The 26,872-nt window shown below is 40.6% G+C and overlaps 1 protein-coding gene and 1 pseudogene across 2 annotated transcripts in view; both read right to left on the bottom strand.

The window, feature by feature from the left end:
- The window catches only part of LOC125111284 (Putative N-acetylated-alpha-linked acidic dipeptidase), a 58,803-nt gene extending 47,345 nt beyond the window's left edge, over positions 1 to 11,458 (bottom strand). For both annotated transcript variants that reach the window (XM_047753193.1, XM_047753194.1), the window contains exons 1-3: positions 11,192 to 11,458; positions 8,814 to 8,922; positions 3,230 to 3,416 (exon numbers count right to left, since the gene is read on the bottom strand). In XM_047753193.1, coding sequence (XP_047609149.1) covers positions 3,230 to 3,416; positions 8,814 to 8,922; positions 11,192 to 11,309 — 414 coding nt within the window. In that variant the 5' untranslated portion in view covers positions 11,310 to 11,458. The remainder of the gene's footprint in view (positions 1 to 3,229; positions 3,417 to 8,813; positions 8,923 to 11,191) is intronic.
- Positions 11,459 to 22,049: 10,591 nt separating this feature from the next.
- Positions 22,050 to 23,651, bottom strand: LOC125111932 (E3 ubiquitin-protein ligase MYLIP-like; annotated as a pseudogene).
- Positions 23,652 to 26,872: the final 3,221 nt, after the last annotated feature.

The raw sequence follows: 26,872 nt of genomic DNA, 5'->3' as shown, positions 1-26,872 counted from the left end.
TTATGAATATCTGAATTGAAAACTAATACAGACTAACATTACCAATTCAAAAATGAGTCCAATAATAGAATATCATTTATTACAATTATCATTATGAAAAAGAAAAATTATATGCTCATCTCAAAAGATCCAAAAAAGTGTTTATAAAATTCAATATAAATCCATGACAAAGTCTTTGTAAACTGAGAAAGTGAATTAACGTAACCTAATATAAATATCAAAATTAATGGTGCAACATGAAAAACTCTCAAATCAAGGACACCTGCCAGCACCACTCATTTTTCTTTCTCTCTCTCTCTTTTTTTTTTTTTTTTTGCTTTTCAGGGCTGCACCCATGGCATATGGAGGTTCCCAGGCTAGGGGTCAAATTGGAGCTGCAGCTGCTGGCCTACACCAGATGCAGCAACGCAGGATCTGAAACAAGTCTGCAGGCTATACCACAGCTCACGGCAATGACAGATTCTTAACCCACTGAGCAAGACCAAGGATGGAACCTGTGTCCTCATGGGTGCTACTCAGATTCGTTACCTGCTGAGCCACAGCAGCAACTCCTGTATTTCCTATTCAACTGTAGGTCCCGGCCAGTGCAGTAATGCAAGGGTGGTGGGAGATGGGGAGTGAATCTGGGCTGACATTCCATTGTACGAACTAGAGCACCAGTTACTTACTTCTGATGCTGATAGAATCTAAAATGAAACCAAAATCAACAACTACTCTTCAAAAATTCCCATCTTCCATCTATGATCCACATAGGATACAAACTCAACTGAATCACTGGGAAAGATTGTAAGAAAAACTAAAGTGCAAAAAAAAAAAAGAAAAGAAAAAGAAAAAAAAAATCCATCCAGAAACAGTCATCATATCAGCAAGTCTTTCAGCCAAGGGAGTATTCAAGCTTGTCTCACTTGATTTGCCTTTACGGTAATCTTCAGTTTTACAGCACCACTGAGCAAATGGATTTTACATCAAGTTCATGAGTTTTTCTAACTAGGTAAAGTTTCTTAAGGTCAAGGAATTGACTCCTTTGGGTGACTACCAAAGGCAGACAATACACCATTGAGCACTGCTCACTCTCCAAAATTCGCTAATATAGCCTCAAATTATGTGTTCTAAGTATAACTAAAATAATCTCGGTTTACAAATTTCTATTTTCATGAAATAAAAAAGACAATACACACTTCAACGGATATAGCACATTATCCCTACATACACAAAGGTAAAATAATGTATATATAATTTAAAATATTTCTGGCAGAATCTATGAAATCCTACTCCTCACATTTGTTGCCTACAGGAAGGGGAATTAGTCAATATTATAGAGAAGAGTAAAGGTTTGCAGTTTACTCCATAGCTTGGCTACAAATTCTAAGTTATCACAATTAAACGACACTGGGAAATGGGGACACAAAAAGAAAGGATTTGTAGTTCATGCAGAGGGGTGAGAATACAAGAGCAAAAGATAATGCCTGGATCCGAAACACAAGCAAAACAAGCATGTGATTTAAAGAAACAGAGGTAAATATCCAAAAAATCTACCCAAGGTGGAATAGCGATTGCCTCAGGGAAGGGAGAAATAGGGGGAAGCAAGGACCTTTGGAGAACTGTGTGATTCTTTGCGTGCAGGCATAACTTGGATATAAATAAAAATGAATTAATGATACCCCTTTCAAAAAAGTTAGTAAATTTTTGGCAGCCAATGCCATTCAGGAAACTCTCCAAAACGAAACTTCTACATGATAAAAGTTTCTATTATGTGATAGACTTTAGAAACTTCATAAATGCTTTCGTTTTGAATGCTACTAAAAACAAATGATGAATGGAATAAAGCAAAGGTATAATAAAAATTGGGAGGTGAAAAGAAAGTGAAAAAGAAGAGAAGTCAAAGTTGTGCTTCTTTTTTTTTCTGCTGCAGGAGCAGCATGTGGAAGTTCCCAGGCCAGGAATCAAACCCTCGAACCCATACCACAGCACTGACCCAAGCCACTGCAGTGACAATGGTGAATCCTTAACCTACTGTGCCACAAGAGAACTCCAAAAGTTTGCTTCTTCCCTCATTGTACACAGTAGCCAAATTTTGATAGAGTATGCATATTTGATTTAAGTATGCATATTTTTTAACATTACCAATATTTTATAATGTCATTAAATAACTTTTCTAAACATATTTTTAAAGACCCATCAGCACTTAATTATGTAGATATACCATCACTTATTTAGTAAAGGTTATGGGACCGTATGAAGTATGGTGTTCCCCATACCTACCTTAAAATATTTTTAAATTTTGAAATAGTTTGATTTTTTTTAAAGTTAAGCTCTGTTAACTACTATATTTAAAATAACTAATACGGAAAATTCCAACACAGTTTAGGAAATTTAGCATGAGATTACATCACTGACTACAAAACAACATATTAGTCATTAATGAGAGGCTGATTCACTAGTCAGTAAAAGGAGGTAATTAAAAATTTACATATACTTAAATCACATGGCATTTTCAGTTGACTGATCAAACTGGACATATTTGAAGCTATAAGCAATTTAGAAGTTCCAACTAACTAAAGGACCAAGGGGAGCTACCTAGAGTTAAAAGGGCTATTTTAGATATGGTAACTCTAAAACAAAAATATGCCAAATAGGAATGAACATGAACTTTTCATAGTGAATATGTATCACGATAAAAAAAAAATCTCAGTTACTTGTATTATCTTCTTTCCTAAGTATGTTCTTTAACTTACAAAGAAGATTGTAAATTCCTTAGAGTATCTACCTTTTTGTAGAATTTCTCTCCAAACTCTCTTCGCACCAAATGCCCGTACCCAAGTTCTGGGCCAAAGAGCTGAACATATGATATATGAGATATAAATAGTACGTAGCAATAAAAACCTGCTAGCTCAAACATTGTCTGAATTTCCTAGCATCTGCAAATCTATGCATGACCTTATGTAGTCTGAACCTATCAAAAATGTATCAAATTCAGTTGCTTCATATCATATTTTATATCAGTGTGCAATGCTAAAATAATAGAAAACAGTAACTGTCATGAAGCATCAATTTCTCAGTTTCTATTGTCACATTAAATTCAGGTGGCCCTGGTAGTAAGATTATTAAGGGTATCATTCGTAATTTTCAACATTGATTTCTATCAATATTTGGAGACAGCATAGAGCATTCTTTCACAGAAGGTATTTGAAAAGAGCAGATGGAGGGGTGCTTTTTTCTTTCTTTTTACCTCATTTCCATCTTCATCAATTATTGAGATGTAGTTGGGGCGAGTCTTATTTGGATAGGACAACAGCACATCATAATGGGCTAACTCAACAGAATCCAGGCCAAATTCTTTCCACTGAGATTGAATTTGCTTTGCAAGCTGAAAGTTCTGTTCTGTTCCAGCTAAATGTGGTATCCGGGTAAAATTACTGTTGAGCAAAAATTGAAAGCGGTTAGAAATTGTTTAGTCAGCCTTTATGCCAAATCAACAACCAATAAAGCAGATTTACATTAAGAAAAAAAAAACACTTTGAAATGTGATATGTTAAAAAAAGTAAAGTGGCACTATTATTGCATCAAATAGCTTTTCAAATGTTCCTTGAAATTTTCATGCTCTAATTTGCACTCATTCAGTAGAAAAATCAGAAAAACTGATTTTTGTAGAGAATCATTATGTGCAAGCTTGTAGCTATAACCCTATATAGTAGATGAGGAAAGTATCATTCTTAAGACCAATGCTTCTTGGAACTTTCATAGACTTACCCATTTACTTCACAGAGTAAAATATAACTAGAAGATAAGAAATATTTCCATCCAAAAGATCAAGCTGTGACATGCCAAGCACTACTGAAAATTACATTTATTTGGTGGGGGGGGGGAGTTGGTTTTTTTGTTTTTCTTTTTAGGGCCGCACCAGCGGCATTCGGAAGTTCCCAGGCTAGGGGTCCAATCAGAGCTGTAGCTGCCATTCTACCCCACAGTCACAGCAATGCCAGGTCTGAGCCGCATCTGCGACCTACACCACAGGTCACGGCAATACCAGATCCTTAACCCACTGAGCCAGGCCAGGGATCGAACCTGCAACCTTATGGTTCCTAGTCCGATTCATTTCCGCTGTGCCATGATGGGAACTCCCCTACATTTGTTTTTAAATTCTGAAAGTTATAGACAAGTGAGAAACCTTGTCATTAGAATCCATTTATAAAGTGTCTTTATTAAGGAGTAATCTGAACATACTTACATGAGCTTAAACTGAATTTCTTGTACCCCATTCACCATGTATAAACAATATATTTAAAATCAATAATGAGAATTAATCTAACCAAGTATATCGAACAAATTGAAATAATGTGGCCAAAATTTTAGCTACCACTAATATTTTCATGTATAGACTGATTTCTCTTTAATACGTCTGGATATTGATGCTTTTGGTTGCTTTTCTAAAATTTCTCTCCTTTGGAAATTTGTTGTTTCCCTAAAGAACATTGGTAATTTCAGTTCATTGGTGTTTTCAACTTAAATCTCTTCAAGAAAAAAAAAAAAAAAAGTCCCACATGACAAAGCATCATGTATCTTATTTGTTTCTAGCTCATGAACTTCCTGAACTTCACCAATTTTTGTTTTTTTCTAAATTCAATACAGTTCCAACTAATAACCAACATGGCTATGATGATCCTTATTTCAAATATTTGACTCTATTGTATATCTTAAAAAAAGAGAGAGGGATGGAATTCATGTGACTAATTTTAAATTATATTAAAATCATTTAAATTTAATTTACAAAAATACCATTAAAATCCTCATTCAGTAAATGTTTAGGGCTTAACACCTTACGTAGGATTTCTAATATGTATTTGCAAAACATAGTCATGAAAATAGCACAATTTAAGGATTCTATGTATCCATTTGTCAATGAATATTTGCAAAGAAAACAGAAACAGCCAACATGGCTATTTTCTTCCATATTACACAAATCCAAATCGCAGCATAACTAAAGTAGATTCCGATTATGCATATTTCCTGAATTCACAGCTGTAACTTTGTTTCTGTGTGAAAGAATTGTTACAGGGAGTCTTGAACCTGCTCGCACTCGTATACACACACACACACACACACACACACACACACTCTCTCTCAAGATCATTATCAGACTCTTCTTATTATGAAACTGAGTCCCCCATAACCGAGTTCCCTTGCCAAGTTTATGATTAACCTCTGTGTTCAAAGCTTTCTTCCCTTTCTCGTCCTTCCCTTGTTCCCCTCAGGATTAGGAATATCTAGGAGTATGAAGAGGGGGCGGGGTATTGAGGCCAAGCAGGTCCTCGTAGGACCCTCCCAGGTACAAAAAAACTTCTCAGAGAGTCCCTAGTTTCTTGCTTGTAGAAAAATGCTTCAGCCTCCTAGGCCTTCCCTGAATTCCAAAGAACAGATTCCCAAGAGTAGTTACTAGTTAGGGAAGTGAGGGAATGCAAAAACAAAGGAAAAGCCAAAGTAGTGATAGCTTAAATAACAGAACGATCTGACACATACACATCTTTGAGCCGTTTGGCAAAAACTAGGACCGCCACCAAGTGGATAAAGGTGGCTATAAAGGGACCACAAGCATGTAGAACTCATACTGATTGAAAGCAGAAGGTTGATGATTCAGATTCCTGAAACATCACCCTGTTACTTCACCACCAACCAATCAGAAGAAGAAAGGCCACGAGCTGCTACCCTCATCCAAACGTTCCCTTTAAAATCCCTTCCCCAAAAGCCATAGGGAATTTTGAATCTTTAGAGTATGGGCTTCCTGTTCTCCTTTCTGGAGCTCTGCAATAAACGCTGTACTCCTTCAGCACAACCAGGTGCCCACAGATGGGCTTTGCTGCCCAGTAGGTGAGTAGACCCAAGTTCAGTTCAGAAACATTACGAGTGAAATTACTGGTAAAAGTTTTGTCATTACCAACTAGGATACAAGAGTGTGCTATGATCAGGGTTAGAACCCACTCTTTTGGAGCAAAGCTAATCCCAAAAATGGTATTTATATATATACATATATATTTAAACCAACTTGTATAATCCTGGCCATGTCTTAAATTTCTTATCTGTACATGGGGAGAATATTGCTATCTCACTACTTCGCAAAGATTTGAGGCTTAATTAGATAATACCTATCAAACAGCAGTTCAACTGGGAAGCATGTTGCAAGCAAAGTGTTGATTCTATTAAAATGTCAAACTATTTTTTTAAGACGAATCATTTGCAAATTTATCCAAAAGAGCCAACAACACGTATTTTAAAAATATAGCTCATGTATCTCTGTCCACCTACAGAAGTTTAAATATGTTCCAGGGATCATTACATTATCTCCATAAAGGGAGCTACTGGTATTCCTATTTCTTTTTTTTGTCTTTTTTTAGGGCCGCACCTGCAGCATCCCGAGGTTCCCAGGCTAGGAATGGAATCACAGTTACAACTGCCAGCCTACACCACAGCCACAGGAACGCAGGATCTGAGCCATGTCTATGACCTACACCACAACTCATGCCAATACCGGATCCTTAACCCGCTGAGCAAGGCCTGTGTCCTCAAGGGTACTAGTCAGGCTGTTAACCACTGAGCCCTGCAGAGAACTCTGGTATTCCTATTTTAATACACTGCAACTGACTTACAAATGAACAGTGCTTAGAGGCATAAGAGGACTTAGTCAGGGGAAGGTGGAACTGGTATTCAAATGCAGATCAGTGAGATTCTAAAACAGCCATCAAAACTTATCTTGACTTTCAGAACAGGGTAGAGAAGGCCCTCTAAAGACAAGCAAAACAATGACTAGATGAGAGAATTTAACCAGAGGTTACAAAACAAAAGGAAAAACAGAGGACAAACCTATACCCTAAGGGAGCCTAAAAAGGCAGACCCTACTTAATCCTCTCAGCCACTGTGGAGAGGCAGGTAAATTAGAAGTAATGGAGACTCTTTAGTAATAAATCAAGGATTATAAAGGAGTTCAAGATAGAAGATCTGATGCTTTAATGATCCCTGACCTAAGAATATAATTAGAGTGAAAGCACTCTGTTGGATAAATGGCAAATTAGCAATCTGGAGAGTTCAGGAGGCTTCCTGAGATTCTGTAGTCTTAGGGGGTAAGAGCAGAGGCTCTGTTAATCTTTTGCGTGTTAATGGTGAAAACCCTTGAGTTCTAAACAGTTAAGAGGAGCTTGGCCAAGGCCAAGGAGAACAGGCAAGAAGCTGATAGTTTCTATCTTGTTCAGGGCACAGAGTGAAATAAAGGAAGGCATTCAATTTTCTTCTGTGCTGATCCCTCCAGGCAACAGGGTAGGAAAGGAAGAAGGAAGACAAGATAGCCCTTCGGTCTAGGATTGTAAATTATATCTTGCCAGACCCCCCCTTTTTTTACCTATTGTACATAATTATAGTAAAAATAGCAAGTGGCAAATAGATTTCCACAAAATTTAAGCTTCAGGATCTCTCATTTGAAATGCCCCTTCCAAAGATTTGATAGGAGCCCCAGCAAATTGTATTCATAGTTTTAATTCTATCATAATTAAATAGACATATGTGTTTGTATGACTGTGTGTATGCACATCTATACATATATATTTATTTTATATAAAATTACATCTTGTATTCACTAAGGGATCCCTTAAATCATTGTCAGGGACTTCAAATATTTCTCTTTGAAAACGCTAAGTATTCTAATCAATTATTCATTAAAATCATTTTAGTTGCTTTGCAAGTAATTTTTAAATTTACTCATTTACCTCTTTTGCTCTACACCAGAGATAGCTATTTCAGGAAACAGGGAGCTAGTTTTCAACACTAGGTCAAATATATGCTCTCTGATTTCATGCTCATCACAACAATGTCATGATCCCCATTTTTATAGATGTGGAAATGAGAGCTAGGAAGGTTAAATATTCACTCAAAGTTACTTTAATATCAACAGACAAGGACGTAATTTAAACTCAGGTATGTCTGGCTTCAAAGTCCAAACATATTCTTTTGACCAAAATATACTATCTTCCTCTAAAACAGGAGCTTCACTGACCAAATCCAGCTCACTTCCTATTTTTGTACAACCCAAAGATAAGATGTGATAAGAATGGTTATCACATTTTAAATAGGTGAAAAAAATCAAAAGGAATAATATTTTGTAACCTACCACTTATATGAAATTTAAATTTCAGTGCCGATAAATAAAGTTTTATCAGAACTGATACACTTACTTGTTCATGCATTTTCTACTACTTCTTTGGTGCTACAACAGCAGAAATGAATAGCTGTGACAAAGATCAGCTGGTCCACAAAAGCTGGCCCTTTACAGAAAAAAATTGCTGACACCTACTTTAAAACATCTATCACAGGAGTTCCCGTTGTGGCGCAGTGGTTAACGAATCAGACTAGGAACCATGAGGTTGCGGGTTCGGTCCCTGCCCTTGCTCAGTGGGTTAACGATCCGGCGTTGCCGTGAGCTGTGGTGTAGGTTGCAGACGCGGCTCGGATCCCGCGTTGCTGTGGCTCTGGCGTAGGCCGGTGGCTACAGCTCCGTTTCGACCCCTGGCCTGGGAACCTCCATATGCCGTGGGAGCGGCCCCAAGAAATAGCAAAAAGACAAAAAAAAAAAAAAAAACTATCACAATAAAGTTCAGGTGAAGGTATACTCTTCTCCATATGAAATGTGATACAAGATCTTCAACAAATAAAACTTTTTTTTTTAAGAAGTCAGTTTCTCTTTAGAAAATACTGGATTAGAACTTCTAAATAGAACAATAAAATTTTCCAAGAACTTGTCCATATAAACATTCAATACTTTCAATGCTTACTATAAGAATGTCTTGATGTTCTCTGCTTTCAACTCATCCAAAAATGCTTTCTTCACATTATGCTGAGGACTAATGTTAGCAGCTTCATTGGGAGATTTTATAAACCATCCTGTAAAATACAAACAAATAAAAGAATGAAATATGAGCTTACAGACAGTCTCATCTTCCTTATTGCTGTACTTATCATATACAAAATATAAATTATCAATGATCCCTGGCATTAACTGAGATTTTCCAAAGTGTAATTTCTCTTGCCTACTTCCATTGGGGGAAAAAAAAATTATGCATACACACTTAATGACAAATCAATTGCAACATATGTTTTCATCCAATTTCAATAAGTATTGCTGTTATTCTAAGAAATGCTTTTATGAAATTAGCACTGAAATGAAATATGGTTGAACTAAAGGCACAAATGAAGGCCAAAAGGAGATCTACCTTCCTTCTCTTTAAAGCTTCTATCACCAGTGCTCTGCTGATCCAGAATAAGCATTCCATAAAAATTTGTAATGAATTATGAATATATTTCAAGTACATAAACTATCTCAAAGAGGTGAAGGCAATTCAGACCTATAATTTGTTCTGGTTCTGAAACTAACAAAATGTGCTGAGATTTTTGTCTTTCCAGTTGAAGCAGACTTACAAAGACGTTCAACTTGACATAGCGACAATGAAGCTACAATTCACCCAACATCTCTTGCAAGACATCCAATGCACATAAAAGCCTAGAGGCAATGGGTATGGAGCCACTAGCACTTGTAGTTAGCTTCATTATAAGGTTTATTTAGAGAAATGATATCATTTATGCATAAAATGGTTATCAAAATCACCCAGTCAGCTTTCATGGAGCTTTCTAGCTATTAATCACATATGTGCACACATACAAGCATATATACATGCATACTGAAATAAATGGTAGGTGGTAAATGTTAATACAGTTCCACCATACTTAAAATGAAGGAACTTAGACTGTAGGATCAGGGAAGGATAAAGAGAGGATAAAATGCTTGAATTGAGATCTGAAAAATGAACGGGATGGGGGGGACACTATGGAAGGAAAAGAGAACAGAGAATTCCATCCTAGGAAAAAAATTAATAAACATTAATAAAGAACCCACTGTGTCAGTCACTCAGCAATGAATATAAGGATGGGGCCGAGGGCAATACCAAGAATAAAATGTTTTTCAAAGACACATGAGATTTTTTAATCCTCATGCCAGCCTACCAAGTGTTTTTCCCATGTTGACAGTTGAGAAAATTGAAACTCAAGTTCAAGTGTGTTCTTAGTGAGAGTACTTATCTAAGCCCCACAACAGTCCTAATATCCACATGTTAGTTACTAGCAGAGTGCGGCTCAAAGTGCTTTATTGACCTAAAGGTCACACAGCAATTAAGAAGAGACTGAATCTGAGCCAACCTAACTTCGTTATGCCCTGTTTTCTAAATCTAAGAAGGGCAACCCAGAATTCAGAATAGGGGCCAACTATCCGGCAATACCTTAGGTTAGTCCTGTGCTTTAATGTCCAATTTAAAGCATCTCTTCATGAGGAAAGAAAAAAGAAAAGTTCCAACACCCCACTACTGTGCCAAGAGCTTTAGATGCTGTTCCATTTACTATTCCCAGTAAGTTACAGATATTATTCTCATGATGACTGATAAACTGAGGCTAACAGAGACTTGGTAACTTGTTCAAAACCAATAAGAAGTTGCAGAATCAAAATGGAAATGTAAAGAGTTTGAGCTTATTACCTGTGCTGCCCACCCCACCCCCCCACCCCGCGTATCTCGGAGAATTGGGTTAAGTCAGCAAATCAGTACCCGGGCGAAAACGCTCAAGAACTGCTGGGAAAGACTTGTTTAGACCACTGACAATAATGCCAGTCAGTTCCTGAATGGTCCTCTAGTACTTACTCCAAGGACAAAACAGGAGAAAAGGGCTCTCAGGCAGAGTTCCACCTACTGTTAGACACGCAGCAGTTCCAGGCACAGGCACAAGACTAGATAAAGAGCTCCAAAAGGTAAGACCCGAGTCGTATCTTGCACAACTCCTTGGACGACCTGGCAAAAGTCGCTCCTGCTAAAACGAACTTGTTTCTCTCAGGGCTCCAGCAGGTGGAACTTTCTCAAGGGGTGAAAGTTTCGGGGTCTCTCCATTCTACTCCTGACCCTGGGTGACTGTCCTGCAGTAGCCTGCCCGAAAACTAACCGTGCACCGCCCCCAGCACCTCCAGCCTAACATGCGGGAGCTGGTCCCCCAGCCCATCCGCGCCTCCCAGGAGACCAGCAGCAGGACCCCACGAGGCAGCCAGCCCGGGAGTCCCGCGAACCGCCTCAGAACCGGGTAGGTCCCGGGCAGTGGGTGGTGAGGGGCCCCGTACCGAAGAGGAAGCCGAGGACGAAGAGGCTGGCGGCCAGCACCAGGGCCCCAGCGCACAGCCAGCGCGGGCGGCGCCAGGCGACAGAGGTCGAGTCGGTTTCGTGAAGGGGGTTCCACATTTCTGCGTGTGACTCGCGGGGCTTCCGGGGACCCGAGCCTCTGCGGTGGCCCCACTGCGGCCTAGCGGACGGCCGGGTAGAGACTTGCTCCCTCTCGTGCCGAGCTTATCACTTACGCAGCCTTGAGTCCTCTCCCAGCCCAGGGCTCCAGTTTCTCCGCCCCTGGAACTATTTCTACTTTACTCTGGACCAATCGCAGCGAGCGAGAGGCGGTAACTGTAGCTACGAGAAGAAACTCCTCGGCCCCTTTGGAGAGGGGCTTTAAAAAAACCAACACAAAAAAGAACTTCGCTTGAAAATGTCTAGATCGTATTTAAAAATGAGAGGAAAAGAAGGAAGAAAGGGAGAAAAGAAGGAAAGAACCAGCTCTCCTCCTTACTCCACTCCCAGACCGCAATCCGTTTCATACACAACAAAAAACTCTGTTTCATGAGTAATTCATTAGAATGCTCCTCTTTTGTCTGTCTAGGAAAATACATATTCCAGGCTAGAATTAAATTATTTCTCAAGAACATTTTTCAGATCTGAAATTCTATTAAATACTGTCGTAGCTCTATATGAGTAAAATCAAGTAGAAAACGGTGGTGTCCGGTTCTGGCACTGTTTTGGAAAGTCAGGGAGTGCATTTTGGTGTCATTGTGAGTTAGCACTGTGCTCTTTCTGCCAGTGAAGTTCTACCAATAAACTCTTAGGAAATTATTCCCCTCCTTTACATAACATAACCATTTTTAAAGAAATAACACTGGCACGGAGTTCCTGTAGTGGCTCAGTGGTTAACAAATCCGACTAGGAACCACGAGGTTGCGGGTTCGATCCCTGGCCTTGCTCAGTGGGTTAAGGATCCGGCTTGCTGTGAGCTGTGGTGTAGTTTGCAGACAAGGCTCGGATCCCGCGTTGCTGTGGCTCTGGCGTAGGCTGGTGGCTACAGGTCCGATTTGACCCCTAGGCTGGGAACCTCCCTCCCATGCTATGGGAGCAGCCCAAGAAATGGGAAAAAGACAAAAAAAAAGAAAAAGAAAAAGAAAGAAAGAAAAAGAAATAACACTGGCACTTGCTGAAGGCAAAGACAGCATCTCTTTCTATAACCCAGCTGCACTTGGCACACTCTCTTACATTGTAGGTATCAAATCAGTCTTTGGTGAATTACCCTGGAGAATCAATCATACATAATTCTACCTGTTATCAATTCTTAAAAATTTTTAGCAATGATACCTAAAGTGGGGTGATAATCACATGCTTTATAAAATCAGTGATATTCTTATAATAGATAAGGGAGATTTCTAACTTGGAGTGACTTATGGAAGCATCAAATTTAACAGAGCCTTAAAGTACCAGCAGAGTTTGAAACAGGGAGAATGAGAAGAAACTTTGGTTCTGGGAGCTGGAGGGGTAGTCAAGCCACAGGGAGAAAGTGAGGAGAGCAGGGCTAGATCGTAGAGAAACTTGAGTACTTTGATAAAGAATTTCTGAGCTAAGCGAGAAGAGGTGGGAATATTAAAATGTCACCAGTGAACCAGGACAGCTACTGGATGGCCCAGAACAGACAAGGAGGGAGTTTCTTAATCCCTTTCTAATAATGTCCTATATTTATTAAATGTCTCCTAATATGCCTGGTGTCAAATCTAACCAGGAATTGTGGAAAAATAATACGTCCTGAACCCTTAATTCTAGAGGAGGCACTTTGGGATAAAGTGAAAACTGTTGAGATTTGTTTGGAATATAAAAGTATGAGCTCAGCCAGAAGCTGATCAGGAATACATTTGGCAAAGGTCACAGTTTTGAAGGTCTGTAATGAGAACTCTGAGCAAAAAAAAAAAAAAAATTATTAAGACCTAAAGTGAATTGAGTTAGCACATGTCTAAAGAAATATCTTCCTCAGAGTTCCTGTTGTGGTGCACTGGGTTAAGAATCTGACTGCAGCAGCTTGGATTACTGAGAAGTTCTGGGTTTGATCCCCAGCCTGGCACAGTGAGTTAAAGGATCCAGCATTGCTACAGCCGTGAGTTAGGTTACAGCTGCGAGTTAGGTTACAGCTGCAGCCTGAATTCAATCCCTGACCCGAGAACGTCCATATGCCACAGGTGTGTCCATTAAAAAAAAAGAAAAGAAAGAAAAAAAAAGAAAATTAAAAGAAATAGCCTCTTCAAAGCTCTTGAGAAAATATGGGGAATGGTAAACCAAAGATTAAATTAAATGACATTTTAATGGAGAGGGGAGGGGTGTGGATTGGAGGGAGATTCCATTGTTTACTTCAAACTAGAAAAGTCTGTTTTGGGGTGTTTTTGGTTTTGTTTGTTTTTTAAATAATTGGAAATCTTTTACACTCTTGGTAGGAGTGCAAAATGGTGCAGCCGGTCTGGAAAACAGCATGAAGGATCCTCAAAAATTTAAAAAGAACTACCTTGTGATCCAGCAATCCCAAATCTGGATATTTATCCAGAAAGATTGAAAGCAGGATCTAAAAGAGATACTAGTAGTTCCATACTCGTTACAGCCCTATTCGCAGCAGACTAGATGTAGAAATAACCTAAATGTCCATCACTCAGTGAAAGGATTTTTTTTAATGCGGTATATACACAAAATGGAATATTATTCAGCCTCAGAAAAGAAGGGAATCCTGCAATGTGTGACAACATTGAAGAAACTTGGGGACATTATCTAAGTGAAATAGGCAGTCACAGAAGGGAAAATACTGCCCGCTTCCATTTATATGAAGTATCTAAAGCAGTCAAAATCATAGAAGCATAGATTAGAACGGTGGTTGCCAGGGAGTTGCTGATCAAGGCTGTGTTAGATGTGCAAGATGAGAAAGTTCTAGAAATCTGTTGCATAATATTGTTTTGTTTGTCTTGACTTTTTAGGGCTGCATCTGTGGCATACGGAGGTTCCCAGGCCAGGGGTCGAATTGGAGCTGTAGCCACTGGCCTACACCACAGCCACAGCAACTCCAGATCTGAGCTGCATCTGTGACCTACACCACAGCTCACAGCAATGCCAGATCCTTAACCCACTAAGCAAGGCCAGGGATTGAACCTGCGTTCTCATGGTCACTAGTCAGATTCGTTTCCAGTGAGCCATGATGGGAACTCCGGGTGTTTTGTTTTGTTTTGTTTTGTTTTGTTTTATGGCTGTACCTGTGGCATGTGGAAGTTTCCAGGCTGGGGGTTAAATAGGAGATGTAGCTGGGACCTATACCACAGCCATGGCAATGCCAGATCTGAGCCGCATCTGTGACCTATGCCACAGCTTGCAACAACTACAGATCCTTAACCCACTGAACAAAGCCAGGGACTGAACCCACATTGTCATGGATACTAGTTGGGTTTTGGTTTTTTTTTTTTTTTGGTCTCTTTGCCATTTCTTAGGCTGCTCCTGCGGCAAATGGAGGTTCCCAGGCTAGGGGGCTAATCAGAGCTGTAGCCGCCAGCCTACGCCAGAGCCACAGCAACGAGGGATCCGAGCCTCATCTGTGATCTACACCACAGCTCACGGCAACGCCGGATCCTTAACCCACTGAGCAAGGCCAGGGATCAAACCCGCAACCTCATGGTTCCCAGTCGGATTCGTTAACCACTGTGCCACGACCGGAACTCCACTAGTTGGGTTCTTAACCCACTGAACCACAACAGGAACTCCTAGAATATTTACATTTAAACATAGGAATATTTAGGTAATCAAATTATTTATTATGCCATTAATTATTAATATTTCAAAAGTGTGAAGTGTGAAGAGTTCCAATTGTGGCGCAGGTAAAACAAACGGGTTCGATCCCTCACCTCACTCAGCGGGTTAGGGATTTGGCGTTGCCATGAGCTTTGTTGTAGGTTGCAGGTGCGGCTCAGATGTGGTGTTGCTGTGGCTGTGGCTGTGGCTGTGGCTGTGGCGGGCAGCTATAGCTCCAATTCAACCCCTGTCCTGGTCCTCCTTATGCTGCAGGTGCAGCCCTGAGAAGCAAAAAAAAAAAAAAAAAAAAATTGTGACGTGTGATATTTAAGAGAATTTGGCCTATTCAATTAGCCTCGATTCTAATATAAGCCGTATAATTGAGTAATTCACTTAATCTTTTGGGCTTTAAATTGAAATTACCACACGTACATGCAGTTTTACTGAAATACATGTAAAAGAAGTTAAGATACCCCAAAATTATGTTAAATTTTTTAGACTTAAGAATTATTTTAAGTACTTAATAAGTTTGTTAGACAATTGAATTGCCTAAAAATTAACAGAATACATTAAATGTATAAATGCTGTCTAAAATGTTTAACCATATTTAATTAAGTATGTAAAATGAGACCAATTATAAAAGATCCCAGTGTTTAAATTTATTAAATAAAAAATTCATCAGATATATAAATAGAATAATACATATATGCTGACATTAAGAAGTTAAGAACAAGTTTTTTGTTTTAATATCTAACTTCAATCAACCAAATATTGATTATAAAAATTAAAGTAAAACTCTGAATAGTTTTCTTTTCTATAACCTTTGCCTTTACTCTTCCCCCTCCCTACAAAATATGGTTTACATTTTTTCATCAAGATATGCACATATTCCCAAGGTCTTATACAAATCTATTCCTACAGTGGATATTTCACTTGAAAACCTCATGCCTCTGGGCACAGTTAATTGGATAAAGAAGAGATACCTGACTCAGCTTAGAGGAAAGTCTTTCTTGCTGAGGTGTTGGAGCTGGAAGAGGATGGAAGTGTTACACATGGGGCCAATTAGCTTCTGCCTCCAAATGGATACAATAAGGGAGAACCAGGATTGAGCAGAAAGTAGAGCAAAGCAGGTGTCCAGAGAAGAGCACAGACAGTATTAGAAATGGAGTACTACCTTAATTAAAAAAAAAATTATTATAGTTGATGTACAGTGTTGTGCAAATTTCTGCTATATAGCAAAGCGACGCAGCTTTACACACACATACATTCCCTTTCTTATATGATCTTCCATCATGATCTATCCCAAGAGACTAAATATAGTTCCCTGTGCTCTACAGCAGGACCTCCTTGCTTATCCATTCTAAATGTAACAGTTTGCACCCACCAACCCCAAATGCCCAGTCCATCCCACTTTCTCTCCCCTCCCCCTTGGCAAACATAAATCTGTTCTCTATGTCCATAAGTCTATTTCTGTTTTGTAGGTAGGTTCATTTGTGCCATATTTTAAATTCCACATATAAGTGATATCATATGGTATTTGACCTTCAAGATCTTGATTCTGGGTTTTCTTGACACTCACTGTTATTCCTGCTCTTGGGTTTTGTGAGACAGTCTTACGTCCCTGTAATAAACTCCAGTCCCCTCGCCACTCTCCCTTTTGTTTAAACTAACTTTAGTTTACTTGCAACACTGACTCCTGAATATTTAAACTCTCTACCCTCATCTCTTGTTCAGCACTGCTGTCCGATTCCCTGCTCCTATCAGCTATCATAAAAACTTGTTACATGGAATTTCAAATGGTTTCTGAAACACTCTTGGCTGTGTTGTGGCATGAGGCTTTTGTTAAATGTCTCGTGCCTCAAATCCCCCTTACCACTTAATTTTCTGGAAATATTCTAGTTGTGTATTAAGGTTCATCTCAAGTATCACCTCTGCAGTTCACGTTTTCTGGACTTTGGCAAGAAAATGTTTTCATCTTCTGTTTTGCCATAGTACTCCGTTCACACACATGTTTCAGCATGCAGAACATGCAATCACTAGTGAGAGATTTTCTTCTACATTAGACGAAACTCAAGTGCAGCAACGATCTTTAACTCTGAAAAACATTTGGGTTATTTCTACATTTCTGAGAGTATACTTGATATATAGAAATGCTTAGTTTGTCCCAACAAAATAGAAGAAAGAAAGAAAGAAAGAAAGAAAGAAAGAAAGAAAGAAAGAAAGAAAGAAAGAAAGAAAAGAAAGGAAGAAAGAAGGAAGGAAAGAAAGAAAGAAAATGCTTAGTTTGTCTTTAAGCAAACTAAATAGTGTTCTTTAAAAGTTAACTTTGGCAAAACGACTGGAAGTAGAAAAATACACACTTTTACATACATAGACATAAATAAACATACAGAGAGACACCATCAGAGAACTTAACAGTTCTAAAAATTTACCCAAAAATCAGGTATTGTATACAGATAAGGTAAGGGGTCCACAGAGAATGAGAACCAGATATGGCTTTCCTAACATAAGACAGGAGTTCCCGTCGTGGTGCAGCGGAAACGAATCCGACTAGGAACCATGAAGTTGCGGGTTCGATCCCTGGCCTCGCTCAGTGGGTTAAGGATACGGCGTTTCCTGAGCTGTGGAGGAGGTCACAGACACAGCTCCGATCTGGTGTTGCTGTGGCTGTGGTGTAGGCCAGCAGCTACAGCTCAGCTTGGATTAGACCCCTAGCCTGGAAACCTCCATGTGCCGCAGGTGCGGCCCTAAAGAGGACAAAAAAACAAAAACAAAACAAAACAAAAAAGACATAAGACAAGCCATTTTTTGGCCTAAGCCCTTTTTTGATCTAAGCTGTGCCATAATGCTTATCCTTGAATCGGTCTCAGATTATTAATTATAATGGTCTTAAAAGAACAATCAATTACAGATCCAACAGCAAGAAGATCACTTTTTTTTTTTTTAGCTATTCTAGGGCCACAGCCATGGCATAAAGAGGTTCCCAGGATAGGAGTCTAATCCGAGTTACAGTTGCCAGCCTGCACCAGAGCCACAGCAGTGCCAGATCTGAGCCTCATCTGCAACCTACACCACAGCTCAGGGCAAAGCCAGATCCTTAACCCACTGAGCAAGGCCAGGGATCAAACCCACATCCTTATGGATCCTAGTCGGGTTCCTTAACTGCTGAGCCAAAAGAGAGCTCCAAGATTACTATTTTACTACCCAGCATAGGAAATATAGAATTTCTCCTTGCCTGGAAACAGTCCAACCAATGAGATACTGTCATAGCTCAGCAATGAAAACTCCCAGTTCCTCTAATGAGATTCTTTATTTATAACAGCTCCTCCCACCTAGCTCTTTCTCTGGAGAACTTTCCTGTTCTCCAGAATTGCCTGTGGTTTACCACTCTAGATCGTATGTCCCAAATTGCAGGTTTTTTTTCTGTTCTCAAATAAACTCATTTTACAGATTAAATAACTGTTTTCTTGTTTTAAGCCAACATTACTTAGTGTCAGAGAAGTCGGATCCAGGGAAGACCCCCCAGTAACTCTGAGGCTGGTGAGCAAACAGGTTCTGGTACCCACAGAGCACACTGAGCTCACTGCTTTCTTGCAGTCTCCAGAGTTTAAGGGTGAGTTTTCTCTTGGATTCAAGCTCTGCTCTTTTTGCATTTTCAAGCTTTTCAGGCTTTATTCACGATCTGCTTTCTTTCTTTCTTTCTTTCTTTCTTTCTTTCTTTCTTTCTTTCTTTCTTTCTTTCTTTCTTTCTTTCTTTCTTTCTTTCTTTTTTAAGACTTGTCCTTTCTGTTAAGGGCTTTGTCCTTCTTGTGAGGACTCATTTGGCACTTTGGCCTGACTCTTTTGAAATCAGACTGCTCCTTTTGGAAATGTGCGGCTAAGCTTTTGGTCTGATTCTTTTGGAATCAGGCAGTTTCTATTGAAATTGTGCTGTTTAGGATTTTTTTTTTTCCTTTTCTCTAGAGAAAAACCTCTAAGAAATGAGATCCAAGTTATCTAAATGTTTCAAGGGAGCCGCCTCCCTTCAGAGACCCCAGCTGGCTTTTCGTTTAAAAACCACACTCCCCCTTCATGCGCATTTCTACCTAAAAGGACCTACATAAGCAAAAGGAACTTAAAACACTGATGCCCATTATGGGGAACTTTGGAACTCCCCAAATTTACTTTCCTTAAAACTGAATTAGACAGCCATGGCTCTGAAATTGTCCAAACTGAACAGGATGCCTATTTTGATTGGTATTCCACATGTTATCAGAAGTCTAAAATTGCCTCTCACAGCATTTTTTTTTTTTTTTTTGTCTTTTTAGGGCCGCACGCACAGCATATGGAGGTTCCCAGGCTAGAGGTCATCGCATCAGAGTGGTAGCCACTGGCCTACACCTCAGCCACAGCCATGAGGGATCTGAGCCATGTCTGCAACCTATTCCACATCGCAGGGTAATGCTGGATCCTTAACCCACTGAATGAGGTCAGGGATCAAACCCACATCCTCATGGACGCTAGTCAGATTCATTTCCACTGAGCCACAATGGGAACTCCAAGCCACGAAAGGAACTCGTACATTATTTAAATTTACTGAGACAAACAAACAATTGAAGACAAAATGGCTTCTGGCCTCTCCCCCGACCCTCCTCGCTTCTACCCCCCACCCCCCTCCCCCCCCCAAGTCTTTCTATCCAGATGTGCAAAGCCTTCCTGTGCTTGGTCCCCACTTCCATGGCCATCCTCCTTCTGTTCTACATTGACTCCACCTCCTCTGTACCCTCTGTTTCTCCATTCCAAATCTCGCACCATATTTCCCTTTTTTTCTAAACCTCTCCTCACTCCCTCCTCTGTCCCTTTAAAGTCTTCTTGACCTCAAGTTTTTTATGTTTCCTGGGCTAAAGGCAAATTGTGAGCCTTAGTTAAAGAGTTTCCTGAGGCCCTCCCTCCCCCAATAGGTTTGCTGAAGAATTTAGCATAGTTATTCAAACTTCCCAGCCTGGTCTTTCAGATCTAAATCAATTAGTTCACATGCTTGTTGGTGAGGGTCAAACCAAACATTGGCTAAAACTTGCATAATTGGAACTTCCTGGAAGAGGGGGAAAAAAAACCCGACCTCTTACTTTTTGGCAAGAGGCTAGAGCACTCCCTGGAGAACTTGTCCCAGCACTCACAGTAGCTTTTCTTAAGCCTCTTGATTAAAACAAAATTCAGACTTGCACACAAAAGTCTGAAGGATCTCTTCATGTCTATTATAATCAATTCACATTTCTCTCAAAGAAAATTCTAGTCGTCCTTCAGATGTTGAATCTACTTGGGTAGCCTTGAACGCCATGTTTGTTAATGTGCTGTGTCTTTCTCTTTTAGTTAAAAGGACTAGAGTGGAATAAGAAATTATATCCACTCCAGATTTAGTTAATTTGGCAAATCAGCTTGCTTGCACCCTGGATGAGTCATCGAAAAGAAAGACTGTTAACCTTCTTAATTTTCAGCTCCAGCAAATGAAGGTACCTAAACAAAACCAAAGACCTCATAATTTCTGCTATTTTTGCAAAGATCCAGGACATTGGAAAAAAGATTGTGACAAAAACTTAAGTGTGTCAAGTGTTTTCCAGCCTCTAACTACCTTTTTCTTTCTTTCTTTCTTTCTTTTTTGTTTTTTTTTTTTGCTTTAAAGTCTTTATTATCCTGAATATAAAAGACAGAAGTCCTTTAGGATATAACAGAGTTCTCTATGTGGAAACATTATTTTTTTTTTACAAGTGAAAAAATAAGTACCTCTTGAAATAAAGGCTTATATGCTAATATGTGCCATTGAAAAGTAGAATTTTAATATTTGACAAAATGTCTGTGCAAAGAAACAACTGCATAAACACATTACTGCTGCATTAAGGCAATATGAAAAGTATACTTAGAAATCTCAGTAAAGTGACAATGTAGGTTTCTAGCTTTAACTCAGCTAGTATTGTACCCAAGCAGGTCATCTAGGTTTCCCGACATCCTAGAAATCCACAAGCTGACCAGCATCCAAAATGCCCAAGTGAGAATGGAGAACATGATTAGGAAGAGAGAAACAAGAAGACCCTGAAACCCCTCCAAAATGTATGGAGGGACAACTCAAAGTTAATACTTAAGCATATAGTATATTAAAAAAAGCATACAATATGTAAGATATATATAGGATAGGGCTGTAAAAGGCTTGATGGCTCAAGCAAAAGCGACCCCACTGGGTGAGGCTGGAGCAGGGTGCATGGGAGAACTCACCAACCACCCTTGTTTGTATACTACGGAATGCTCTCTCTTCCCAAAAAACACACGCTCCCTTCCCCAAAGGTAAAATATTCCTCCAACTCAAAAAGCTCAAGGAGTGCTGACTACTCCATAGAACTCATCTAACCAAACTGGTTAGTGAAAGGCTTGGGGGAGGGGAGAGGGAGAAGAGATAGAAAACCAGCCACGTGGTGATCTGTTCTCTACTAGCCAGACTGGTTTAAATCCGACAACTTGTCCACCTTTAAAAAGTTCCCCAATCGATTTTTAAATGTTTGCCTCCCAATTATTCTTGAACAAGTTAGAAAAACAGAAATGACATGAAAATGATGACAATCTTGTTAAGAAAAATGTTCCTATTAAAAATGTCTGGCACTCCGTAACCCGTACTAAAAAACCCAAGTAAATTCTTAAAACGAACTCTTACAAAACTGGCTTGCAGGTAGGAAACTTACCTGGGGATGTTCTAACACAGAGAGACTTACAACATTATTTTCTAAAAGGTCCCCACTCTTTGGCCGTGGTGCCTCTGAACTGACTCAGTTCCTTAACTTGATCCGGATTACTTCGCTCAATCATAAAAAAAGAAGCAAAGTTCAAGGAATGTGTCTCTGGCCCAGAGCTCTTGCTCGTAGTCACCCTGGATGGGCTGATTCTACGAGTGGGCAGTGAGGAATAACTGTATTCTTTCCATTCTTCCTTTTGTTTTGTCCCTAAACGTTGCATGGCAGATGGGTGGTGGAGTATTTATTCTCTCCACAGTCTATCATTTTCATAGTTTCATAGTTCATGTAAACAGGGCACGTCTGGTAAGTGCACAGCAGGTCAGATCACGGTCAGGTTCAGGAGATTGGTGTGGGTCCGCAGGTAGACGTGCCGGACATGGTCCACTCCTGACCTGCAAATGGGACACGACTGGAGCTGGGTGGCACAGCCCTCGCAGCACACAGTGTGGCCGCGGGGCAGAAGGCTGAGTTGAGCTCGCGCTCGGGGCACAGCATGCAGAGCATGGCCTCCTTCGGCTTGAGCAGCTTCTCCAGGAGGGCCCGGGTCTGCTGGCAGCTGAGACCCTCGAAGCTGCCGCAGTTCCTGCTGCTCTCAGAGGACTTCAGGGAAAAGCTCGGGGGGCTGTGGTTGCTTCTCATTAAGCGGTCCATCGTGAGTTCCCGTTGTGGCGCAGTGGTTAATGAATCCGACTAGGAACTACGAGGTTGCGGGTTCAATCCTTGCCGTTGCTCAGTGGGTTAAGGACTCAGTGTTGCCGTGAGCTGTGGTGTGGGTCCCAGACGCGGCTCGGATCCCGCGTTGCTGTGGCTGTGGTGTAGGCCGACGGCTACAGCTCTGATTGGACCCCTAGCCTGGGAACCTCCATATGCCGCAGGAGCAGCTCAAGAAAAGGCAAAAAAAGACAAAAAAAAAAAAAAGAAGAGGTCCATCACGCCTTCGTTCTACAGAGCCCTCCTGGCAAACAGAGAAGCCAGGTGGCCCTTCAGGTCTCAGCTGTACTGCATCATGACATCACTGGTCCCCGGGTCGCACCTGTGAAAAGCCTGTGCCTCGGTGATAGCTCGGTACAGCCCACTGGCTGCCCTGGTGCCGATCATCTCAAACAAGAGCACGATGCTCTTCCCAGACTCCTTGGCGACAGTCAGGTACACATGCTTTCCTGACTGAGTCGCCCTCTGCACCACAGGGTAAACAATCCTATTAATTGGGCTAAAGTCATCTTCACAAATTGAAATTCCTTCAGGTCCAACCCCAAAGAGGAGTTTCTGCCCTTCGCTGTCCCTCGTGGAATGCCACTCTATTCCACAGTTCTCCATCGCCAATACAATCCGCAAAACTTGGTATTCAGCTGACGCCTGGGTGGTCCCATCCAATTCTTTCTTTTTTTTTTTTTAATTAATTAATTTATTTATTTTGCTTTTTAGGGCAGCACCTGCAGCATATGGAGGTTCCCAGGCTAGGGGTCTAATCATCACTACAGCTGCCAGCCTGCACCACAGCCACAGCAACACCAGATCCTTAACCCACTGAGCGAGGCCAGGGATCGAACCCGCAACCTCATGGTGCCTACTCAGATTCATTTCGGCTGCTCCCAGACAGGAACTCACCCTCCAACTCTTTATGCTTTGCCACAATGTTGTTCAAGGTGGCACTGGAGAACTCCTTGGCACATAGCTCCTCATAGCTGTACTTGGCCGTGTTCTGGTTTTAGTCCCCAAACTTGGTCTGGGCCAAGAGGGCACTGAGTTCCACTGCCTACTCTAGGGAACACTGGAGGTGGCCCGCCAGGAGGGTCTTCTTGAGATGCAAGAAAAAGATATCCCTAGTCTGCTCCTGTAAGATGAGAGGAGGCTCCACTAAGAACTTGACTCTCAGTTTAAGCCAGTAAGGGGCTAGCCCATCCATCTGCTGGGAGATCCAATTTCTCAGATTTAGCCATAAACTTTCACCTTTGCTACCCGTAAATTGCAGTCCAAGATAATCAACTTCTGTAATTCCCAATCGCCTGCACACCTGGTTAAGGCAGTCCTCGCCATTGGCTTTCACTCCACCTCTACCTCCACCAGCACGGGTCCAGCCTCATCACTTAGCACAGCATGGCTGGGGCTGCCGCCGCCGTCACAACCACCCCGTCTTTGGTGTGCTCAGGGCACAGACCCAGCTCCTGGCTTGGCAAGGCTGGCCCTCAGAAGGCTGCAGCCTTGCAGACCCCTGCCCTGCACCCCAAAGCCCCTGCGCCCTCCCTGCCCTCGCCAGCCCCATTCCAGCAGCCGGACTCTATAACCACCTTTTTCAATGTCCTCCTAACTCCCAATGACCCAAAGGGAAGCAAAAGATACTATTGTCTCAACATCCAGAGCCACTTCCAAAGGAAAGAATGACTTAGACAATTATCCTGAGAGCTGACAACAGTGATAAGACCCTAACTGCAAATGGGGTACAGTCCACATTTCTGTTCATACATACCTAGCCTCAAATAGGGTATAACCCACATTTCTGTCTGGCCTTAATTGAGGGCCCCCAACCTGACAGTTTTGCCAGTTTTCCTCGCCACCCTATCTGCAGGTTCTGAAACAAGTAGGATGTCCCAGCAGGTCCCATCTTGGTCACCAGAAAGAGCAAAGGAGGAAAAATAATTTTTCCTCTACCCTTTACCATAAGTGCTTGGCTGACACACCTTTTCCCTGGGACATATAAATGCATAAGCTTATCTAATTTAAAATGTCTCCACTGTGGCCACTATAATTCAGCATTTTCATTGTTAAGGTTAACTGCTTGTTCAGCCTTAAGACGAAATTTTATTCACTGGAGGCCTCACACTGGATCCAGTCCAGCTTACACTGGACTCCATCCAATCCCAGGCCAAGTCCGGAGTCAAAGTCGAACCTAGTCTGACTCTGGTCAGTTTCTAGAGCCAGTCTAGAAAAGGAAATGCACAGATAAAGTCTGAAAGCTAATAATATAAAAGCTGCAGAGCTAGGAGGTGAGAGGCATGTACCTACTATACCCAGAGGCACTGTGAAATCAGAGGGCATTTACCTGGTTGCTCCTTGCTCCTGGGGGCCACAAGAGGGGTGTGGCAGGAGTCTCCTTTGGTTCCCTCTTCAGACAGCAGAACTATTAAAAGATAAATTGAGGTATATTAAAATTTATTTGAGCAAAAATCACTAAGAGTCTGGCAGCCCCAAACCAGAAGTGGTTAGAAACATTCCACTGACAGGGGCACGGGGAGAGGTTTTTCTAGAGAAAAGAAGAAAGTTATTGATTGGGTATAGTTTAAAGCCAAGTTCGCTGTTTGTGATTAGTTATTGTTAGCATGTTGATCTCCTAACATCTGTAAGCTTAGATTTTGATTTGCTTACACCATGGCATCAGGGCCACACCTGTCTATGGTTTCCTGGTTTTGTTAATTTAACTCTGTTCATCTGTCAGTTCAGGATTTTGGATTTGCTCACAAGTCCAGTGGGTATTGGGCAAGGGTCTCTTGCCAATGATATCTCTAATGCAAGTTGTTTATTTAGGTTGATAAGGACTTTTTTGTGGTTGTTGGAGTAGGAGTTTATCAAACAATGGTTTGAGGGCTTAGAAAAGGTTGTTTGTGAGATATTTCACACTTTTCTGATTGATTTGGGGTACCCAACATCCTCCTACTGTAAAATATTTCGTAGTGTTCTTCAGAAATGTCTATACTATGATTATATCCATTTCCAGTATGTACTGTATCTTGGTTAAGAAACTCCTCATGAATTTCTACCTTTTCTTCTGCTTAGAGCTGAACAAAACAAGATATTTTTTGAGCCACGGGCCAATAACATATAGAGAAACTTTCTGTGTGGTATGAGTTTACTAGCTAGAATGGTTTGGGAGGAGAAAGACCTCTTAACCCTTCAGAAGTAGCAGGAAAATCAAGCTGTTCCTCAGAATTGGCTTCTCTGCCTGTGACTTTGGCATGATCACATGAAGGAATATCAATGCAGGCTTTAGAATTCAGTTCATTGTTTCTTCCTCTTTCTCATGAGGAACTTGATCTGTTCTCCTGTTCCAGCTCTTCCCCTTCACAGCAGGTAAGTCAAAGGAGAGGAGGAAACAGTGGGGGAGAGTGACAAAGACCTAAGAGTGAAGGTTTTCAAGGTGACATTCTCCAGAAAGACAGGAGTTATACCAGCCAGCTGGAATTCATGTTGAACTTGAATTTGGATTAGAATTTCTTTTTCCATGTCTTTTTGCTCCAGGTTTTAAAAGGTTTCCTTTTAAAAACGTGTGTTTAGTACAAATTAAATTTTAACACTCCCCCTTTGTCCTAGCGGAACAGACAGGATAAGGAATGCTTCTAGATCTCAGACCTTCATGGGAAACAGCTTATCCCTAAAAGGCAAGCCAGTGGGGAGGAAACTTTTTGGAAAGCCCAGTAACAAGTAAGTTGATATGAAGTAGAAACCAGAAGTTTCTTGGCAAAATAATGCTTTACCCTTCTGCCCATTAAAAAAAAAAAAGTTATTATTTACAATGTTCAGAGGATTTTCCAGCTAATCATGAGGGAACATATTTAGTCTCTGGACAAGGACAAGTGAGAATGGCAACATAGTTTCAGATTGGTGGGGGTTCCTGCCATCGGTTGCCAAAATACCCTTCTAGAGCTTAGCTTCTGCTTAGACCATCCTTCCTGTCTCTTAGATACCCTTCCTGATTCTTGGGGAAGCTGCCCAGCTCCATCTATATTTCTATCTGGATACTGGGCACTTATGATTTTCCTGTTATAATGTATTATCCATATATAATTCAACTGGATTCTGCTATTTAATGGCAATAACACTAGACCATGAATCAAGACCTGTGGACTTGCTCACTTAAAATAATAGAGCAATGCCAGTTCCTTTATTTGGTAACTGTTTAACTTTTAAAATTATTTAGAACAGCTATAAAACTATTCTTAGTACGTTCCTTCTTAATTACTTTAACAAGCTGTAAAAATCCTGGAATCATCTTTGAGTAAATAAGACAGCACATAATCATGATAAAGATTCATTTAAAAAGAAGTAATAATGTAATAATAACTAACAGTTACTACTTATTTGCTATGTTCCTAAGACTGTGATAAATGGTTTCCATGGACAGTTGAAAAAAAGTGAAATGTTAAGTGA

The sequence above is a fragment of the Phacochoerus africanus genome, chromosome 11 (genome assembly GCF_016906955.1).
Source record: "Phacochoerus africanus isolate WHEZ1 chromosome 11, ROS_Pafr_v1, whole genome shotgun sequence".
Lineage (NCBI taxonomy): Eukaryota > Metazoa > Chordata > Mammalia > Artiodactyla > Suidae > Phacochoerus > Phacochoerus africanus.
This window is presented reverse-complemented; position numbering and strand designations above follow the sequence as displayed.